Source organism: Netta rufina, assembly GCF_964035555.1.
Source record: "Netta rufina genome assembly, chromosome: 15".
In the NCBI taxonomy this organism is placed as follows: Eukaryota; Metazoa; Chordata; class Aves; order Anseriformes; family Anatidae; genus Netta; species Netta rufina.
This window is the reverse complement of record NC_140138.1, coordinates 1,079,224-1,100,217: the sequence shown is the minus strand read 5'-3', so window position 1 is coordinate 1,100,217 and position 20,994 is coordinate 1,079,224. Positions and strand designations below refer to the sequence as shown.

Here is a 20,994-nt window from a genome sequence, read left to right as displayed (position 1 = left end):
TATAATTTGCACCATTCTTTTAGCTGTCAATAACAGTTTATCAAGACTAAAAATTATTATGCATGTCCTTTGGGAGCTACAGCTGGGACCTCTTCCAAAGAGGTCCCAAGGACCAGAACCTTCCCATGAGCCCCTCTTTCTCCAGGTTGCCTATTCACCCTCTGCACACACCACTTCAAGCACTCACCCAGGCAGAAGGCACACCGCTGGCCAGGGCCTAGAGTCTTAGAGGTTGGAAAACACCTTCAAGATCACCAAAATCAACCACCATGCATGCACCCTGCCTACCCTCTTGGCTCACCACACCTCAGCTAGAGAGGCCATGCAGTCCCATCCCAATACAAGGGATCCAGATGCAAAGAGAGCAGTCAGCACATGGTGAAGCACAGATAGATCCCAGAGAGCAAGAGGGGGCCACAAGACCAAGAGTATTTCAGGAAGATTTATTATTAAAAGAGAAAACACCTACTTCAGTAGGCACAGGGATATTGTAACATTTTCAAATGTGCTGTGTGTAAGCAGTTTATCTGCATGCCACAGAAAGCCATTTCTCAGAGATTTGGCCCAAGAGAGACACTGAAAAATTGCATCCTGTAGTTACATTTCTTGACAACTATTTTAACATTCACATTTGGAAACATTCCAAATGCTATAATTTTCCCATTACAATCACTAGATATAAAGAAAAGTTTTTATTTTAAATACAACCAGTTTTAAAAACAAACAGTAACTTAACAAAATCAAACTAAACATTTTCCACACACAGCAAGTTATATCCTGCATTTGTCTGTCTAAAATAAGTGTAACAAAGCAAGTCACTTTGGCACATTCTGTAGATAAATCCATACACAAGAGAACATGTACAGGCTTTGTATTTATGGAAATTTAAGCATAGAGGGGGCAGCAAAAAGTTTTGCATAATGCTTAATTACATGGAATAGCTGCCAACATTACCTGTCTCAGTCCATAACAGTGATTTAACAGATGCAATTGACTATGCTCAAAAAAAAAAAAAAGAAAACCCACATAATTTATAATTATTGGGGGGGATGGAGTAAGAGGTGGTCAGTGTTCTTCTGCATCATGGTGCTACCACCTTAGATTTTCCAACCAGCACTTCGTAGAGAAATGGGGAGCTAAGGGGACATATGCTTCGTTGCTTCTTCTTGTCTTACTCTGATGATTAACTGACAAAAAAATACATTTTTTTGTGAAATTGAGGGGAAAAAAAGGCTGCTTTACAGTAATGCCTGTGACTTGCATAAGTGAGGACCAGTGACTGTGTCATCAGAACAGAAAATTCAATGGAGCATCACCCAGGTCCTTAAATAACATCAAAGGCATTACTGTGGTGGTACAGCAGATAGAAAATATGAGCTTGCACTGCAGACCCAAAGCAGAAAGCTACAAAGCAACCACCTTTTCTTTCCATTCCATTATTCTCTTGCTAGTTAGTAGCTACCAATGTAAATACAAAGACACATACAATCCGAAGCCTTTTCCAAATGCACAAGGAAGCCCTTAAACCACTTACAAACTGAACCACAAACAGCAGCAATTTATAAAGACTAATTAACAAGGCCTAGACATTGTATTTGTAATCCACAAAACTCAGATTTCAAATACAAAGCATTTGAAGATTTTTGAGAAGTTAACTTACACCAAACATTTATAGAAGGCACATCTGGCAAGAACAATAAATGCAGTACTTATTTTAGCTTTTTACAGAGATTAATACAGTGTTAGCATCACAGCCTTGCTTAAACACTTCTCTGCCTTCTCTAGACAGGTATCACTCAAATGCATTTGGATTTTACTTGGACCTAGTCTGCTGTTTAAAATAGTTCAACCTTCAGAGTGTCACTTGTTAATTTTCTGTGATCACCAACTAAACTAAGCATATCCAGCTTAGGTTTCTGAGAACAGAACTTATCTTTCATTTGGAAAAATCAGAGTACAAGTCTAAATAATCATCAGAGAAACTCCTTAACAAACATGCTACCTTCTCAATGAAGAAACCACAACTAACAAACAGATCAATGATTAAAAACACAGGTCCTGTATTTATTTGTGTTTTGCAAGTGGAATTCCAGCTTTAAGATAAGATTGAGGTTTGTTTATGATCCATCAGTGAACTCATGTAAATGTATAAGGAACCCTTCCAATACTACAACTGAGGCTCTATTGACATTTCCAATGAGGTGTGGAGAAGAGAACATTTTACAGACTAATAAATCAGCAGTAAAAGAATTAAAAAAAAAAAAATCTGAAAAAAATATTAGAAATTCGTGTATAAGCATCTCCACTGCAAAGTGGAGATACTTCTGGACTCAAAACTGGCAAGGAAATTCAGGCACTAGATTGAATCACTGCTGATGCACAGTAACCTGAGTTATTGTTTACCGCCATTTGGTAATGCAGCTTCCAGAAGGAAAAAGCCTTTAGGTTTGGTTGTCTTTCACAGAAAAAGTTTTAAAGTGAATTTTAGTGCTCATAAAAAGGTGCCCAAATGATAACATCGGGGACCAAAATCACTTCTTTTGTCAGAGGCGAATGTCTCTCAGAGGTAAGCAACTCCCTGCCAGTTTGTAGACAGTGCTGTTGCAAAAGCATCGACACCAAGAGTGAGACTATATGGTTCTCCAGACATTATCCTCTTGGTCTGTGCTAAAGCCCTAAGCAAACTCACCAGTGTGCAACATGACTGAGATGAGATTAACTGGACCAACATCACCAATCTGTTTTACATAAAGCAGAGAGGGACAACATATAGTTGCTGGACTGGTGCTGGATTGGGTGGCCCATAAAGATTACACGTACTTTCTACAGGCCTAAGTCAGAATCCTTTATTCTTAGCAAATTCTTATTCAAACAATCTAGCAATACACATCATTTTTGATTGGTTTCCAGTGACAGGATGCACAGAAACAATCACAAAGCCTTCATGAAACTTCGTAAGGGGTTTACAGAGGTGCTAGCCAACTTCAAATCAATCAATTATCAATGTTTAAACACTGCCTACAAACGCTTGTAAGAACCAACATGAGCATTGCAGTTTGGACAGAAGTGATCCACATCTTTTAGGGCATCAATGCAAAAGGGAATTAAGCAGCACCCAGCTATGCACCTGCAAAGGAAAAAAAAAACATACAGTTTTAACACTTGTTACACACACAAGAAGGTCGAATGTATTTCCTACAAAATCTATCCATAAAACTGGTACCATGAAGCTTTAGGAAGAATGCACATTACTGGTTGTTGCAGACCTGCTTCGAGGTCCTGTAGGACTTATACTCAACATGGGCTATTCCAGCTATCGAGGATCAGATTTGAGACAGAATGAGAAAGCAACACAGCTGAGAGTCTACAATATATTTGTTACTCCTTAGAGCTATCAAAGGTCATGTGAGAAGAGAAAAATAAAGTGCAAACGTGAATTAACCTACCCCAGCAGGCAGAGGCCACCACATGATAGCCATGTCAATGCTCCTGACTCATACGAGAGACGCGTCACAATCATCTGATTACAGGAAGGGCAACACATCTGAACTGGGCGGTCATAAAATACCACTACAGGTTGCTGCACATACACCGTCTGAACTGTAACTGAGCAAAGAAATATTCTGTTTATTCAATAGGTAAACAAGGAAGAAAAGATAGTTTATCAACTACCTCTGAGCTACAACCAGGTATATCACGTGCCCAAAGACAAGCTGGCAGGGAAGACTGGCCTGGCTGAACAGAGAATGATGGCTAGAGCTTAGGAAAAAAAAGAGGGTTTACAATCTTTGGAAAAGAGGGTAGGCCACTCGGGAGGACTATAAGGATGTTGCGAGGCAGTGCAGGGACAAAATTTTAAAGGGCAAAGCTCACCTGGAGTTCAATCTGGCTACTGCCATTAAGGACAACAAAAAATGTTTTTATAAATTCATCAACACAAAAGGAGGATTGAGGAGAATCTCCATCCTTTACTGGATGCAGGGGGGAACTTAGTTACAAAAGATGAGGAAAAGGCTGAGGTGCTTAATGCCTGCTTTGCCTCAGTCTTTAGCGGCAAGACCAGTTGTTCTCTGGATACCCAGTACCCTGACCTGGTGGAAGGGGATGGTGAGCAGAATGTGGCCCTCACAATCCACCAGGAAATGGCTGGCAACCTGCTACAGCACTTGGATATATGCAAGTCGATGGGGCCGGATGGGACCCACCTGAGCGTACTGAGAGAACTGGCAGAGGAGCTGGCCAACCTGCTTTCCATCATTTATTGGCAGTCCTGGCTATTGGGGGAGGCCCCAGTCAACTGGCAGCTAGCAAACATGACGCCCATCTACAAGAAGGGACAGAGGGTAGACCCGGGGAACTATAGGCCTGTCAATTTGACTTCAGTGCCAGGAAAGCTCATGGAGCAGATTATCTTGAGTGTCGTCATGCGGCACTTGCAGGGCAACCAGGCGATCAGGCCCAGTCAGCATGAGTTTATGAAAGGCAGGTCCTGCTTCAAGAACCTGATCTCCTTCTATGACAAAGTGACCCGCTTGGTGAATGAGGGAAAGGAAGTGGTCTACCTTGACTTCAGTAAGGCTTTTGACACCGTTTCCTACAGCATTCTCCTCAAGAAACTGGCTGCTCATGGCTTAGACTGGCGTATGCTTCGTTGGGTTAAAATCTGGCTGGATAGCTGGGCCCAAAGAGTTGTGGTAAATGGAGTCAAAGCCAGTTGGAGGCCGGTCACTAGTGGCGTCCCCCAGGGCTCGGTACTAGGGCCAGTTCTCTTTAATATCTTTATCGATGATCTGGATGAGGGGATCAAGTGCAACCTCAGTAAATTCACAGATGACACCAAGTTAGGTGTGTGTGTCGATCTGCGCGAGGGCAGGAAGGCTCTGCAGGAGGATCTGGATAGGCTGCACCGATGGGCTGAGGTCAACTGTATGAAGTTCAACAAGGCCAAGTGCCAGGTCCTGCACCTGGGGCACAACAACCCCAAGCAGAGCTACAGGCTGGGAGATGAGTGGTTGGAAAGCTGCCTGGCAGAGAAGGACCTGGGAGTACTGGTGGATAGTCGGCTGAATATGAGCCAGCAGTGTGCTCAGGTGGCCAAGAAGGCCAACACCATCCTGGCTTGTATAAGAAGCAGTGTGGCCAGCAGGGCTAGGGAAGTGATTGTCCCCCTGTACTTGGCTCTGGTGAGGCCGCACCTCGAGTACTGTGTTCAGTTTTGGGCCCCTCGCTACAAGAAGGACATGGAGGTGCTCGAGCGAGTCCAGAGAAGGGCGACGAAGCTGGTGAGGGGCCTGGAGAACAAGTCTTATGAGGAGCGGCTGAGGGAGCTGGGATTGTTCAGCCTGGAGAAAAGGAGGCTCAGGGGCGACCTTATCGCTCTTTATAAGTACATTAAAGGAGGCTGTAGCAAGGTGGGGGTTGGTCTGTTCTCCCACGTGCCTGGTGACAGGATGAGGGGGAATGGGCTAAAGTTGTGCCAGGGGTGTTTTAGGTTGGATCTTAGGAAGAACTTTTAAGTTGTTAGGCGTTGGAATGGGCTGCCCAGGGAACTGGTGGAGTCACCATCCCTGGAAGTCTTTAAAAGACGTTTAGATGTTGAACTTAGCGATATGGTTTAGTGGAGGACTTGTTAGTGTTAGGTTAGAGGTTGGACTCGATGATCTTGAGGTCTCTTCCAACCTAGACAATTCTGTGATTCTGTGATAATTCCAAAATACTTGAGGGTAAGAGCAAATACACAATGACAAAAAGAAATCAGCATGGCATTTTGTAATTCAAAACAGATTGTCTAAAACTAAGTCTGCATTAAAAATTGTAGAAAGGTGAATTACATTATTGACATCAGTGTGCTCTGTGGGTATCACAAGACTTGACTGACCTTATTCACTTCAAAAATTTTTCTGGGTAGGTAGGGAACACCTTTGAACCACAATTTTTAAGTTTCTGCAGAGCAGCTATTACAGCCACTTGACACCTCTTTAACATGAGGTACAGTAAAGTTTCAGGCTTACCGGGGTTATTTGCTGGCATAGGCTGTCCTGTGTACGAAGGAGGGTTCATCCCCTTCCCATCTGGTTTCTGGCCGGGGTCTGGGACAGGATATGGGTGGGGATAGTTCACATTGATTCCTGTTGTTTCCTCATAAGAAGGTGGTGCAGATGGAGCAGGGATGCCACTCGGGGCAGACATTGTATCTAGAATATAAAAGAGATAAACATCGTAACTAAGGACTTTATTTAGGAGAAGTGTCAACTAATTAGGCTTTATTCAGACACAAAGCAGGTAGTTAACTAGATCAAAATGTACATTTCACAGCACAAAATGTATTGACTGTTTTGTGTTTCTGATTGTGTTAAAAGTTAATCTTGATTTTGTTGTTGCTTTCTTCTCTCTTCCTTTTCACCGTTTTTTTATTTGGTTGTGTTTTGTTGTTTTTTTTTTTTTTTTTTTTTGTTTACGCATTTTCCTACCACAAATCATTCCTTTGTAAATTAAATATGCTAAAAATAGGGATATCATGCATCTTTATTAGTATATTAAGCTATATGTCAGTTTCTCCCAGTTCTGCAAGAACCATACTTCAGGTGTCCCCACTCTCCTCCAAGAACAACAACTATGATAGGCTGCATAATAGTTGCTAACTAATACAAGCCCAGCTTGTGGTAAAGCTCAAATATTTAAAACAGAATCTTGATCTTTGCCATGATTTGAAATAAAGAAATATTTATATTGAAGGAAAAAGAAACTGCAAACAACTAAGTACATCCAACTCAATTCAAAGCTTTTGTTATTCTCAAGTAAGTCTAAAGTTTCTCATTTTTGCTGCTTACAAAGGTTTCTATGAATTTGTTAATGGAACTTTTCTCTATCAATTACTATTATATTATTTTATTATGGAATACAGAATGCTAACCACTGCTTTTTCTCATTGTGGAAATAATGACAGATTCCAGCAGGGACTTCCTATCTTTCTCACTGCCTACACAATCCCTACACTCTGCTCACCAATTTCTTTGTCAAACAATCTCTCATGGCATCAACACTAATTAAGCATCTCCTATTTTTTCTTCCTCTTAAGGACCACCAGACAGATCAATTAGAACCATACTCAATCCTCTTCAGTTGCATACTTCATCCCTCTGTGTACATGCAAGTCTTTCCACTCAGTACGATATGGGGTGGGAAACCTGTGTCTGACACACTCATTCTGTATTCTCATAGAAGGGCAGGAACAATAACTTACCATAGCACCAGTATGAACAAAATGAATACAAGAAATTGCACTGATAATCAAAAAATTTATGTTAAAAAATGACTCACAACAATATAGGATTACTGTCAAACCTTGCTGCTTTCTCACTTCCATACTATGAACTCTGCTGCTAAGTTTTGATTTAAAAAACTAAAAATACATATTTCTATACTGAAGAGCTGAAACATGAGCTAAATTAAACACTTTATTGAATATAATGAAATGGATTGATATCCAACTAAAAATCAATGACAGATGTTTCCAATAAATAAGGAAATAAAAAGAAAAGCAGCTTGCTGGGTATATATGCAGTGTCTTGTGGTGTAAAAAACCATGCATTATAAGCACAACAATTCTCCCTACTGTTCATACCACATCTAGGGATATCACTGCATTGCTACACTGCACAGTAAACACAGGACCTAAACATACTAAGCTAATCTTCAAACAAACTTAGCTTATTTTCTGAAGCTTATGACTACCAAGTTATTTCCACCCCAAGTTCCTTTTCTATGTTATATAAAAATGAAATTTCATTTCCAAAAACAAACCAAAGAGGAACGTGGTTAATCACAGATGCAAGCTAACTCAAATCTGAACATTAAAGACTGAAGTTCGGACCTGGATAAACTCACAAGATCAATCAGTGAACAATCCTTTCCTCACAAGATACCCTATGCTGTGGGATTTCACAATCCAGTAGGTTTAGTGTAAATTGGCTGCCAATATGCAAAGTCACTACACAGATGAACAATAAAAGTGAAGTGAAGGATCCTTAAAGAAATTCGTGTTGTCCATGAAGATGTAGCTGGATTTGTGGCCTACCAGGCAAGAGAGGAATAAAAAAAAAATCTCAACATAAAAGCTGGCTAATCTGTAAGTAGCTCTGTAAGTAGTTAAATCGCCTTTGGGGAACTTAATTTCTGAGAAAAAGGAAGATCACAATTTCTTTCACACAGAAATCAATACAAAGTCACAGCAAACAGTGGAGGAACAACAGTCAGGGGATCAGGGGACAACCAGCCTAAATTTGTTGTGCAATATGTTATTGCACAAGTTTCCTGACAGAGCAGCCTGAATAACCCTTTTACTTTTAAGCTAGAGTGATTGCTTTACCAGAGAACTTAGATTCCAAAGTAGAGAGAACTGTTGTAAAACTATATATCTACAACCATCTCTTTCCAGGTTACCTCATTCCATTCTCTTTATACATGGAGGTGAGCTTCAAAATTTGTTGTTTCCAAAGAACAATATGCTTAAAAGCACCAGTAAAGCAAAAAATTGCACCAGCAAGATTCATCATGAAGGGGTGTGTAAGCAGAGGGAGTACCTGTATGACAGCTGAAAAAGGTCTGCTGCTCTGGGAAAGCCCCACAGGAGTACAGTATCTGAGAAACAAACAGGTGAGCAGATTGCAAAGAAAAGCATCAAGAACAATCAGACAGGCTAGAGAAGAGAAATTCTGAGAAAAAGCCAAATTAACTGAGATTCCTTAATTTCAAGAGGCCAGAGAGAATAATGACAACAGACAGGTAGCAATGAAGAAGCTATGAATAAACTCTTCTTTGACACAACTTCAATGAAAACTTTAAGAAAAGCTTCAATATAATAAACTTTTCTTTAGGTCTAGCATTAAGACTATTTAAGCACTGGAAAAACTGGCTAAAGAGTTCAGAGCCTTCCCTCCATAAAGTTTTGACCAAAGCTTTTATTGATGTATTTGTCATACAACATTAAGTAGATTCTTGAATCTCTTGACATCTCTTGCTACTCTATTTTCCATGAGTTCAGCGCTATTTGTTGAAAATAAATGCAACACTAATTTTAAACATCTACTTTTATATACACTGTTTCCAAAGTAAAATACTACTTCCTCTGAAGTTAAGGCCCAAATCCTGAATAAACTGCTTGTAAACGAGTCCCTATCCACAAAACTCATTGCAAGACTGGGTCTAGAATTAACTAAAAACCAGCTTCACCTAGAAAAAGGAAACCAACTAGCATTATGAAAAGTTGCTGAGTATCAATATTATCTGAGTTTCAGGTAAGATAGTAACTAGAGTAAGTTGATATGGTAATAAGCATTAACTTAAAGATTAGATAGCAATGAAAACAAAGGCCAGAGGGACATTCTAGAAAGGGTTTTCAGCATTTTGTTTTAGCTCAGGCAATTCTTACAGCCTGAGTTAGTAACGTATGTTGCACCACTCTGCATAACCTCATAAAAGCACTAAGAATTTCCGGTTACCATCTGCATTTTGCTCATTGCAAACAAGAGCAGAGCAGCTTATGCCTTTACTTGTATGTTTTGCAGATACATTCTTATATAAAATACCATTAATACAGAGTTGTCTCAGAAGAGTAACCAGTGCATAATGCCTGAATGCAAAGAGAACAAAAGGTTTAAATCACAAACCAACACCAGATCATATAAAAATTGATACAGTCTTAAGCACCTATATAGGACAGAGAAGACTGAAATTTCCAACACATTAACAAACTGTACCTAGCTACTTATGTAAGGACATACATCATATGAGGAACAGCTAAGGGTACTCAGTTTGTTCAGCTTAGAGAAGCAGAAACTGAGGGGAGACTTCACGGCTGTCTACAACTTCCTCATGAAGGGGTGAGGAGAGGGAAGAAGGAAGTGCTGATCTATTCTCTCTGGTTACAGCTGACACAAGGAAATGGCTTAAAGCTGTGTCAGGGGTAGCTCAAACAGTCAGGAGCAGGACTCAAAGATCTTTATGGGTTCCTTCCAACTCAAGGAACTTTGATCCTATGAAATGACAGCAATTTACTAATTTAAAGATAAACTGAACTTACATGACTGAAATACAGGCACCAAAGCAAGCTGATGGCAGAGGCAGAAACCAAGCCAACAAGTTTTGTCTTCTTAAAACAGACTCTCAAATGCTGCTCCCAAATAATTCAAAAAGGAAGACTGGTGACAAGTACTCAACTGCAAGAAAAGACAAAGGATAAGACTGATAACTTTTTGGTACATTTGACTTGCCTGTTATCTGCTACTTGCACATACGCAAACCAGTAGGCTATCTCAAACCAGGAGAAGCAAACATTGAATGACCAACAAGCACACTAAATTCAAGACTGGGTCTTTTACACAAGAGTTTCCATTTACATCTGTAAGTTTCAAATCCAAATGCCACTTAGCACAGAGGAGAACTGAGCAGTTCTTGCTTCTGTTCCCTGTCTCTCTCTAAACTTCTGCTTCAAGTCTTTAGAAATGCATGTAGTAAGACAAAAACCAATAGCTTCAGCTACTTGTCCCACACTTCTGCTTTTCATTAAGAAAAAAAAAAAAAAACAAACAACAACAAAAAAAAACCCTCTTGTATTCCAGTTGCAGAGAAAGGAGAATATTGACTCACTATGCTACTCAGCTGCACTAAATCTGGGTAGGTGAGTCACTAGACTCCAAAAAAAAATTAAAAAATAGAAAGAGCAGCAACTCCTTTCTCCAGATTTTTCTTTTTGTTCATTCTCTCAAGAGAAAGAATCACAAATACTTTTATCTGCTCACACTTGTCTTAGCCCAAATCATTTCCTTCCTAAGCACATACTGACGCTGAACACCTGCATGGGGCAAAGCACTCTTCTAGCTTATTGCTTTATGCAGAGATCTGTTGCTCCACGTACAGAATAACATTGGCATAAAGGTAGAAAAAAAGCCTGGTAAAAGCTACAGCATTCACAAATCACTCTATTCAAGTGCAACCAGCTCATTAGATTAGTAACTTATGCTAGCTGGAGACCTGGAAGACAAGCAGCACATCCTATCAACAGCAAGATACATGGATATCCTCCTGCCCAACAGAGGATGCAGCACAGCGCTCTGTCACTTTTATAACTGCACTAAAGCCACATAAATTTCGGGGAATGGAAGCCTTTTAGAACTGTTGACTGCTAAGCAAAACTCAGCAGTATGCACCACTTTGTGCAGTTCTGCATTTTGCAGAATCAGATTTCAGTTGATTCAAGTGCTCCCCATCACCCCCAAATTAATCCCTAAACTACAAGCCCATGCAGCAAGCTGAAACCCAAAGCATGGGTTTCAAGCACTTACTGCCTAACCCACACCGCCAGTTCTAACATGGTAAGAGGAGTTTGCAGGCTGTATCTGAAAAAGCACAGCACCTGGCTAAACTTTCCTTTTACCTTGCTATTCGATAAAGTGAACTAAGTAAATCAGACTTCTAAGGTAATTTATCTGAGGAAATTATTAGCCAACAGTTCCTTATAAAACCTTCTATCACACACTGCAGGGTTTGTATCTGACTGGAATTGCCCGAGATAAATCCTTGACTTGGAACTAAAAGTACACTCACAGGCAGCTACACACTTCAGGTTTCAGCTGGGTTATAGTTCATCAGAGAACTTCCTGATGATGTTCATGTAATTTAAAAAAAAAAAAAAAAAAAAAAACACCACTATATAGGTGACACTTTACATTTTAATTAAATAGCTGCACAGTGTTCCTGAGTACATCTTCCCACTGCACAGGTTTCTCAGAAATTGGGTAGTTTCTGCAGAACTCAAACTCAAATGTTGAATTATAAAGCCTAGTGTAGAAGACTTACTCTGATCTTCTTCTTCATCAAAATGAATACAGGGAAAATCCGAAGGAATGTACGTCACAGTTCAGGAACTACAGAGGTATTACTTAATGTGCCCAAAACATAACAGGTTGCCCTGTGATAATCAATACCTGCACCGTCTGCCAAGTAACACACATTCAAACGTGAACTTATGCCATTGTCTTTTCCTAGGAAGGGATACGGCTTCAAGATTCCCTTTCTCTCAAGGGCCAGATTTACTGTAAGAACATATAGGGAATGCTATCTGTGTCATACTCCAAAATACAGAGATGAGGACAGAGCTACAAAGCTGCAGTCATCTCCTCCTTCCTTCTTCCCACTCCGTTCATGATGCTGATCAGTTGGGATCAGGGTCTGGCTCATGCCTTTCACCTGTCTTTACCTCATGGTACCAACTACACCTTTCCTCACTCAATATGAACATATATTTAGTGCCATTTTTTCACCATAGGTTGCAAACCCCATCTCATGAGAATTATTGATACTGCCCAGATCAGTTTGTTAAGATTATGTAGTTTAAAACTGCACCCTTTTTCTGAAGACGGGATACAAATGTGTACCCTGACATGTGGAAAACCACCTTTTACCCAAGGACAAGCACGGAAAATAAATAAATAAATAAATAAATAAATAAAAACACACAGGAGGGGAAACCCATCAAAAGTAGAAAGATGGGTCATTCATGCTTCAACCAACAACTAAAATGCATCAGAGGGCAATGATGTTTTTAATCCCAGCTTGTTTCCTGGCATGCACCAAAGTTTAGCAGAAATGCATTCCACAGCAGTGCACAGGTAACACAGCAGCACCTGAAGGATAACTGAGGGCAGATGACTCTTCTGCCCCTTATTATCTGGAGGCGGGGTTGTGGGGGAAGGAAGGGAGAAGAAAAGAAAAAGTCTGCATAGCCCCCACATTAACACACCACATGAGCAGAAACTTATGCGCAGAAGTGCTGCTCCTGATAGCCTGCAGAAACTGGGAGAGACCCTGGTGGCATCTCCTCAACCAGCCAAACCTGTAATGCAACAGGAAGTACCACTCAGCTAAGAATGGAAGAGTAAATACACTTATAACCTTCAGAAAAATTTTCCTCATCTGAAAGCTTCCTTAGTTGCTCAGGTACAGATCCAAAATACTCTACTTGTTTCTAAATAGGCCACCCTGAAACTCAATCTTACTATAAAGAAAATACATTTGGAATGAATCTTGAATGCCTGTTGTAAGAAGCCTTTATGAAAGATAAATTTTGTTAGCTCAATGCAAGTTTCAATAAAGAATATTTCCATTGTTTGGCATGGATTTAAAACTTTCTTGTTTATAATAAAAAGAAATATATATCCTTAGAACAGTGCATTAGCAAATATTTGTCCTAAATCTACTCAGGAAAATTTCTACCAAAATATAATAATAATTAAAAGAAGAAAAAAAAAGCCAACTTGTCACTATGACTACCTACCACCACAGAGTGAGTTTTCAGTCAGATCAGTTCCTAGCATACAAGTGGTACAAGGTGAGATGGCAAGAACACTCATGCAAACAAATGTAAGCAGATCATAAAACCAGACCCAAAATCTCAGACCATATGTTTTTGCTTTCACTGAATGTCATTCCAAAACTCAGAATCAATATATGCGCACTTTGAGTAAGAGAAGAGATGTTTCTGTTACAAGCATTTATTAGGATGACTTGGAAAAAAAGTAAGTAGCTAATTTTGTTTTATCTTCTACTGTAAGGAATGTCGCTGAATGCGAATTCAGCACACAAACACATGACAGCAGTTAGCGTTCAGAATTTTTATTGAGATGAACAACACTAGCAAAGAGATGTGAAAGACGACCAGCCTAGCTGAACAGAGAATTATGGCTAGAGCTTAGGAAAAAAAAGAGGGTTTACAATCTTTGGAAAAGAGGGTAGGCCACTCGGGAGGACTATAAGGATGTTGCGAGGCAGTGCAGGGACAAAATTTTAAAGGGCAAAGCTCACCTGGAGTTCAATCTGGCTACTGCCATTAAGGACAACAAAAAATGTTTTTATAAATTCATCAACACAAAAGGAGGATTGAGGAGAATCTCCATCCTTTACTGGATGCAGGGGGGAACTTAGTTACAAAAGATGAGGAAAAGGCTGAGGTGCTTAATGCCTGCTTTGCCTCAGTCTTTAGCGGCAAGACCAGTTGTTCTCTGGATACCCAGTACCCTGACCTGGTGGAAGGGGATGGTGAGCAGAATGTGGCCCTCACAATCCACCAGGAAATGGCTGGCAACCTGCTACAGCACTTGGATGTATGCAAGTCGATGGGGCCGGATGGGACCCACCTGAGCGTACTGAGAGAACTGGCAGAGGAGCTGGCCAACCTGCTTTCCATCATTTATTGGCAGTCCTGGCTATTGGGGGAGGCCCCAGTCAACTGGCAGCTAGCAAACATGACGCCCATCTACAAGAAGGGACAGAGGGTAGACCCGGGGAACTATAGGCCTGTCGATTTGACTTCAGTGTCAGGAAAGCTCATGGAGCAGATTATCTTGAGTGTCGTCATGCGGCACTTGCAGGGCAACCAGGCGATCAGGCCCAGTCAGCATGAGTTTATGAAAGGCAGGTCCTGCTTCAAGAACCTGATCTCCTTCTATGACAAAGTGACCCGCTTAGTGAATGAGGGAAAGAAAGTGGTCTACCTTGACTTCAGTAAGGCTTTTGACACACTACTTTTGACAGTAAGGCTTTGTCTGGAGAACAAGTCTCATGAGGAGCGGCTGAGGGAGCTGGGATTGTTCAGCCTGGAAAAGAGGAGGCTCAGGGGCGACCTTATCGCTCTCTACAGGTACCTTAAAGGAGGCTATAGCGAGGTGGGGTTGGTCTATTCTCCCACATGCCTGGCAACAGGACGAGGGGAAATGGGCTAAAGTTGTGCCAGGGGAGGTTTAGATTGGATATTAGGAAGAACTTCTTTACCAAAAGGGTTGTTAGGCATTGGAATGGGCTGCCCAGGGAAGTGGTAGAGTCACCATCCCTGGAGGTCTTTAGAAGATGTTTAGATGTAGAGCTCAGTGATATGGTTTAGTGGAGGACTGGTTAGTGTTAGGTCAGAGGCTGGACTCAATGGTCTTGGAGGTCTCTTCCAACCTAGATGATTCTGTAAGCCTCTGTTCTGGCTATCCAAATGAAGAACAAGGTAACAACATCATCGGAAACCATTAGGATTTTTTTTTTTTTTTTTTTTTTTTTTTAAAAAGAGCACCGAAAGTTACTATTTTATTAGACTTCTTAGCAGTTTGGGGAAGACTTCTATTAAATGATAGATTTGTTGGATCAAGAAAAAAAAAAAAAAAAAAAAAAAAAACACATGTAAACTCAATCCTTCATGGTTCAGTGCAAGACAGCAGATCTCAAGCAGGAACCCAAGACCTTCCACTTGGGATGAAGAGAGAGTGCTGGGAATGCAGCAGAGGAGCTGGCAGGAGAAATGGGGCTGTAAAATAGCCCAGTGTTAGAGGGGCTTAAGCTGAGGAAGGGAGCAGACAGCACTAACACCAAACGACAGAAGATGCACGTGGTTGCCAGGAGCACAAGAGCTAAGCCACTGTCTCCCTGCCATTGCCATCCAAAAAGCTTACAGTGCATCTCACAAACTCCTGCCAGACTCTGGACTCTTGCTGCTCTATCCCCATCTCACTGCTGTCTCTTCGATGATTCCCTTCCCATATTCCCATTCCTCAGGTTTATTCCAAGAAGCTGTCCCCAGTTTGAAAGACACTACCTAAGCAGGTCTTAAAGTGCAGAGTATAACACAGCCTTCAGTTGGAGAGACAGTGGAGAAGAAACAGAGAAAAAAAAAAAAGTCTGGCACCAATTAAAAAAAAAAAAAAAAAAAAAAGCTTTGACTCACAGGCATACATGACTGTACTATCTGATCTTTTAAGACCAGTAAAATGCCCGCTCTGGAATCCTAGCAGAATTGATGGGCCAAACATTCAAGGGCAATGAATAGATTAGTTGGAAGGAAACTGAAGCGGGACAGTTTTTACCAGAAGCAAACAAAAGGCACGGTAAATGAGCCAGATAACTAAGGCTGAATTTCCCCATTAGCACCATAGCTTGCTGTAAATGCCTCCATAATGAAAACAGAAGTAGGAAACACACTCCAGAACAGACAGCTGTGACAGAACACAAGTCAAAGGGCCTTGAAAAACCTCCCCTAAAATTAGTCTTAAGTAGGCAGCTGGTCCAAATGACCTCCGGGGATTCCTTCTGACCTATACTGCTGCTTAATAACAGAACACAGAAGATGGGTTGCTAGAAAAAAAAAAAAAAAAAAAGAACAAACAAACAAACAAACAGATAACAAAGTCCCAGTTCTGTTTTAAGACATGGGTACTTAAGTTAGGACAAAACTGATGCAAAAGATACCAGTCCTCAAATGTAAACAAAAATTAAATTGCTTTAACGACTTCCTCATTGAGGACAATTCACCAGATATCTGCCTTTATTGCTGAGCTGTCCCCATTGTTGCCAGCTTGATTCAGGTCACTGAGGCACTAATTCATCCCAAGTACAGAGACCACAAGGAGTGGAACTGCAGCGTCTGTTAAATACCCATGCCCCAAGTACTGTTGTACACCTACTGTAATGCAGAATCTAGATCAGTATCTTCGTATCAACAGGAAACTAGATTTTAGTAGCAGTCCTGACTTTTTTCCATAGTTTACCAAGTATAATGTAAATAGATATATTTGAGAACACATGAATTTTAAAATTTTAACACATGATTTTTAAGATTAAGATCCCTTTTAAGACAAGTTTGATTTTCTCGCTTTTATGCAAGATGCTCTGGAAACCTCTGTCTGTCCAAGTTAGAAGTTGTAAAAAATTTTACCCTTAACTTAAAACCAGCTTCTGTTGTGTCTACATCATCCTTTAAGTAGCTTGTTGACAAGTTGTATATCCTAGTGTTTAACCCATAGATTTCTACTACCGTAACTTCTCAACTACAGTTCTCAACCACCGGCTCCTGTCTGACAAAGCTCTGCTGGTCCATGTTTATACACTCGAGTAGTCTCATGGTCTTCCCAGCAGACTAGCAGAAACGCGGAATGGTTTATTAGAAAGGGAGTTGTGTATTTAGCCCAGTGTGGGATTGGCCACGTAGCTAGGACAAACATAGGAGCTGGTGCAGAAGAAAAGAACAACGTGACTACAGGCACAGTGTGTACGCAGGAGCAGTTATTTTGGTAACCCCTCACTTCCTTGTGTGGAAGGCATTGTTCTCAGCTTTCACACCAACCTCCTACTCACACTGCAGCTTTGGCAGATGGAAGAAAGCAATCAAAAGATGACTAAACTTAAGTTTTTGTAGTACTGTATATTCCACAATTATATTTTTAAAAACCACGGACCTTCTGTTTTCTTTAGAAAAAAAGAAAAAAAAAATGTTTCCCCTTATGAGTAAGCTACAGATCTGAATGCTGATGAACTGCCCCCAGTCATCGCTCCTGCTGCGTGGCAGATGCTGCACAACTGAAGACAATTCCCATCTCTGTTTCCCTGAGGAAACAAGGTCTAAGAAATCACCACTTTTTAATAGATTTCAAAATGCTCATGATCATAATTTCTAGCACAAACTCTTCTAGTCTCAGTACTTATGGCCAATACTTATTTTCAAATGATGTTGCATTTTTCAGTTCTTACCACTGACTAATTTGGGGCAGGTGGTTCTATTCAAAAATGATATCTACCCTTTTTTTCTTCTCCCCACCCTACAAGACAGAAGCAAACAGGTTTCAGGTCTTCAAAGCAGCATTCCTGGAATGATGACATCTCCTATGCCTTTCTTTTCTTCTTCTTCCCCTCCCCCCCCCTTTTTTTTTTAATTAACTAAGGAAGACATTTCAATTCTGAGGCACAGAAAACTATCAAGTACTAAAACAAACAGCAAATAAAACCAAGTATCAGTCCCATTAATATATCTAATTTCTAATTGAAATTAGAATAGAATTGCTATTTCTAATGGAAATGCTTTTAAAAAGAACAAGATGACATCAGGATTAAAAGACAATCTCATCAAAAGATTAATCACTGTGGATGCAACCACAACTTCAGCTTGTCAACAGAATTTTACTGATATCCCTCTCGCTCTGAACGTCAACCCTAAAGAAATATTTGAACTATTACTTCATACGCCCAGTACAAATATATCTTGCAATCTGGCTTGAAGATTAGCCTGGGGACAAGAGCAAGAGAAGGTAATAACCCATCTCTCTACTTAGCGTAAAGAAACGGAAAATAAAGGCTTATGAAAACAGATTTCCTAACCCAGCCTGGACAAGTAAATACACTGTCATCCTTCCCTTACTCTTTAGCTAAGATTTGGCAAGATTAATCTGTTTGCACTATTCCTCCTCAATTCCCATTGCTAGAAACCCCAGGCTGCTCTCCAAAACCATGGATAATTACAGGGGCTCTGTCACAGCAGCGCTGAAGACAGCTGCTGATCAGCAGCACCCGGAATGAAAGGCAGACTGACAGCTAATCTTTTTTTTAAACTGTCAGGCAGGATATACAGGTTTATGGGAGTACTTGGGATTTTTGCAGCACGCAGCAGCAAGCTGTAATGCAGCACTTGCTGGGGCCACCATGTTGGTTACCTGAACTCCAGACAACAGCATCCTAACTCACCAACCTTCTGAGAAACAGCACATTAAAGTCACACAGATTTCTCAGCTGTTTGTTAAAGAATAAAACTCTGTGATACTTTAAGGGGAAAAAAGCAAACAAACAAAAAAGTTCAATACGTTATTGTTTCAGTAAGACAACCAGTGCCATTGGAGTTACACTGGATTTACCAACGAAACACTAGCAAATAAAACACTAGGAGACCAGAAATCGCATTAGGCAGCCCGTTGTCCTGAGCAGAGGAGGCTGCACACTTTACATGTAGGTTTGGTAAGGCAGAAAGTAAACATGGCCAAACACCCAGCGCGGCGGCGGGGTCAGCGCCAGCACCACAGGGAGCGGCTCTGCGCCGCTCCCTCAGGGGAGCGGCCCTGACAGAGGGGCGCCCGGTGCCGTCCCTTCTTCCCTTCCTTTCCCTTCCCTTCCCTTCTTCTCTTCGCCCACAACTTCGGTGACCACCGATGGCTTCCTCCGAGCGGCCCGGCGCTTTCCCGCCCGTCCCGGCTCCAGAGGCGCCCGCGCAGCCACTGCTTCCCCCGGCCCGTCCCTTACCGCTCCGCAGCGGCCGCCGCCTGCCCTCCCCGTCGCCCGGCTGGAGCCGCTGTCCCGTCCCGACCCTTTCTCCTCCCCTTCCCCGAGACTGAACGAATCACGCACCTGCCCCGGACAACCCCGGCTCCGGGACCGGCCGCCCCCGCTCCGCCTCCCCGGCCTGCGGCACCTGGCAGCGGGGCGAGCTGAAAAGGAAAACGAAATGCAAAAAAAGCCTCGGGAAACACGAAAAGTTCCATGCACGACGCCGGGAGCGGAAGCTGCCTCCTCAGAGAAACGTCCCGCTGGAAAGTCCTGCCCTGGGGCTACCCGCAGGTTCCCAGATTCACAGGGATCCTCAGCTTCCCCATAATAAGCATTGCCAGACTGCCCATTTTCTAGCACAAGAGATTAAAATAAATCCTTCCCCTAATTCCTCTATATGCTTGTTTTACCAGGACCATCTCTTTCAGCCAATGCTGCATGTGACAAAACAGAAAGAAAATTATCAAAAAAACCTTCCAACAGATCCAGTGATGTTAACTGGGGCTCTTAGAAGCAATTAATTGGATTCAGCCTTTGGAAGCTACAGAGGTTGTTGCTCCTTCATCCATCCAACCCAACCGCTCAAAAATATGTGCCAAGGTAAGACAGAAATCATTACTGGCCAGATCCCTGAAAGGGATTCACCAAGAACTGCTTCTGCTTCACCCCTGCAGTTTAAATGAGCCAGTTGGCAAGATTTGTTATTTAAGTGCTTCAATCTGCTTTGGACTGGAAGGAGTCACCAACCCCCCAGGGCTCAGCAAGGACTCTATGGTACGCCTTTTGTCTGAAAGTATCTAAAATCTGTTGAAGTCTTAGTTTTGTGCTTAAAACCTTTCTTGGCCCTCGCCCTAGGTAACACATATAAAGCTTCAATTCAAGCCCATCCCAGAGCCAGGATTCAAGTTTCATAGGACAAAAGGTGCATTCACTCCAAGTGACAAGATGCCCAAGAGTCAACTCTGCAGTCAGAGGGAACTACCGTATTGCCTACAGGTATGTGTATGCAGGGTTTTGGTCAGATAGTGATGTACAAGGGCTCTGCCAGCATGAATACTCCTCGCCCCCAATTCTGTTTAAAAATAATAATAATAATAAAAAAAAGTGGTGGGTTTTGCTTTTGTTTTGATTTGGCAGCAGTCAGTCCTTCCTGCTTGTTAGCATTTGACCCAGAGGGTAGAACGTGACTTACATGTGAGTAACTTTTCATCATTGTCAAGAAATCACATAATAGGTCATGATATTTATCTCAGAAGCAGGATATGTGTAATTTCTGCCTTGGTGCCCTGGCTTTGCTAAAACTGGAGTAACTGTGCTCTTTGTAACTGAATCTCCTTTGCCAGATGAATGTGAGCAGCTTAGAAGCCACAGCAGAGAGAAGCCAGGACTAAACACTTCTCCTGGGGTGCAGTAAGGCATGAGCCTCATCTGAAAGCCTTCTTACTGCCAGTGCTGTATTTATTGCTTATATCTCATCACAGGCTGCCTCATGCTACAGCTTTTACCCCTCTCTGCAGACCCCAATAACAATGTTCCATTTTGCCCTACCACTCTTCTTACAAAATGTCCACATGCAGCTTGGTGGTTAGGCCACTAACAGCGTCAGTTTAGCAGTGCACGAGTGTTATTTCCTCTCATTACCCCTCATCCTGCCCACCTGTTGCACCATTTACCAGTTCCTCCCTTTCCAGTCCTTTTCTGGCGATGCAGAGTGAAGCAAGGGACAGCTTGACCCACTCTTCCTGGAGTCCACCACAGTAGACCAAGTGGTTGGGTGGGGACACGCAGCATGAACTCATTTCATGCTTGAGGAAACACAGCTAGAAATGGAGAGAAATCTTGATCATCTCCCCCACTCCGTGAGCTGTGTTCTGA

The 20,994-nt window shown here is 41.7% G+C and overlaps 1 protein-coding gene across 4 annotated transcripts; it reads right to left on the bottom strand.

The window, feature by feature from the left end:
- Positions 1–445: 445 nt before the first annotated feature.
- On the bottom strand, positions 446–19,271 carry LITAF (lipopolysaccharide induced TNF factor). Of its 4 annotated transcripts, XM_084296290.1 has the most exons (6): positions 19,096–19,133; positions 10,082–10,217; positions 8,583–8,640; positions 6,012–6,194; positions 3,447–3,606; positions 446–3,127 (listed from the first exon to the last, which is right to left on the bottom strand). In XM_084296290.1, exons 4-6 carry the CDS (start codon positions 6,187–6,189, stop codon positions 3,019–3,021), a joined length of 447 nt encoding a protein of 148 aa, XP_084152416.1. In that variant the 5' UTR covers positions 6,190–6,194; positions 8,583–8,640; positions 10,082–10,217; positions 19,096–19,133; the 3' UTR covers positions 446–3,018. The 4 variants fall into 4 exon arrangements, with proteins under 4 accessions (XP_084152416.1, XP_084152415.1, XP_084152417.1 ...); XM_084296289.1 differs by lacking the exon at positions 8,583–8,640; XM_084296291.1 differs by lacking the exons at positions 8,583–8,640; positions 10,082–10,217; positions 19,096–19,133 and adding an exon at positions 19,201–19,271.
- Between the last annotated feature and the right edge of the window lie 1,723 nt (positions 19,272–20,994).

Coding starts and splice junctions, on each gene's coding strand:
- LITAF (XM_084296291.1), bottom strand. CDS start 6,189: ATGTCTGCCCCGAGTGGCATCCCTGCTCCATCTGCACCACCTTCTTAT. Junction 3,607..6,011: donor TATGCCAGCAAATAACCCCG/GTAAGCCTGAAA, acceptor TTCTTTGCTCAG/TTACAGTTCAGACGGTGTAT. Junction 3,128..3,446: donor GGTGGCCTCTGCCTGCTGGG/GTAGGTTAATTC, acceptor TTTCCTTTGCAG/GTGCATAGCTGGGTGCTGCT.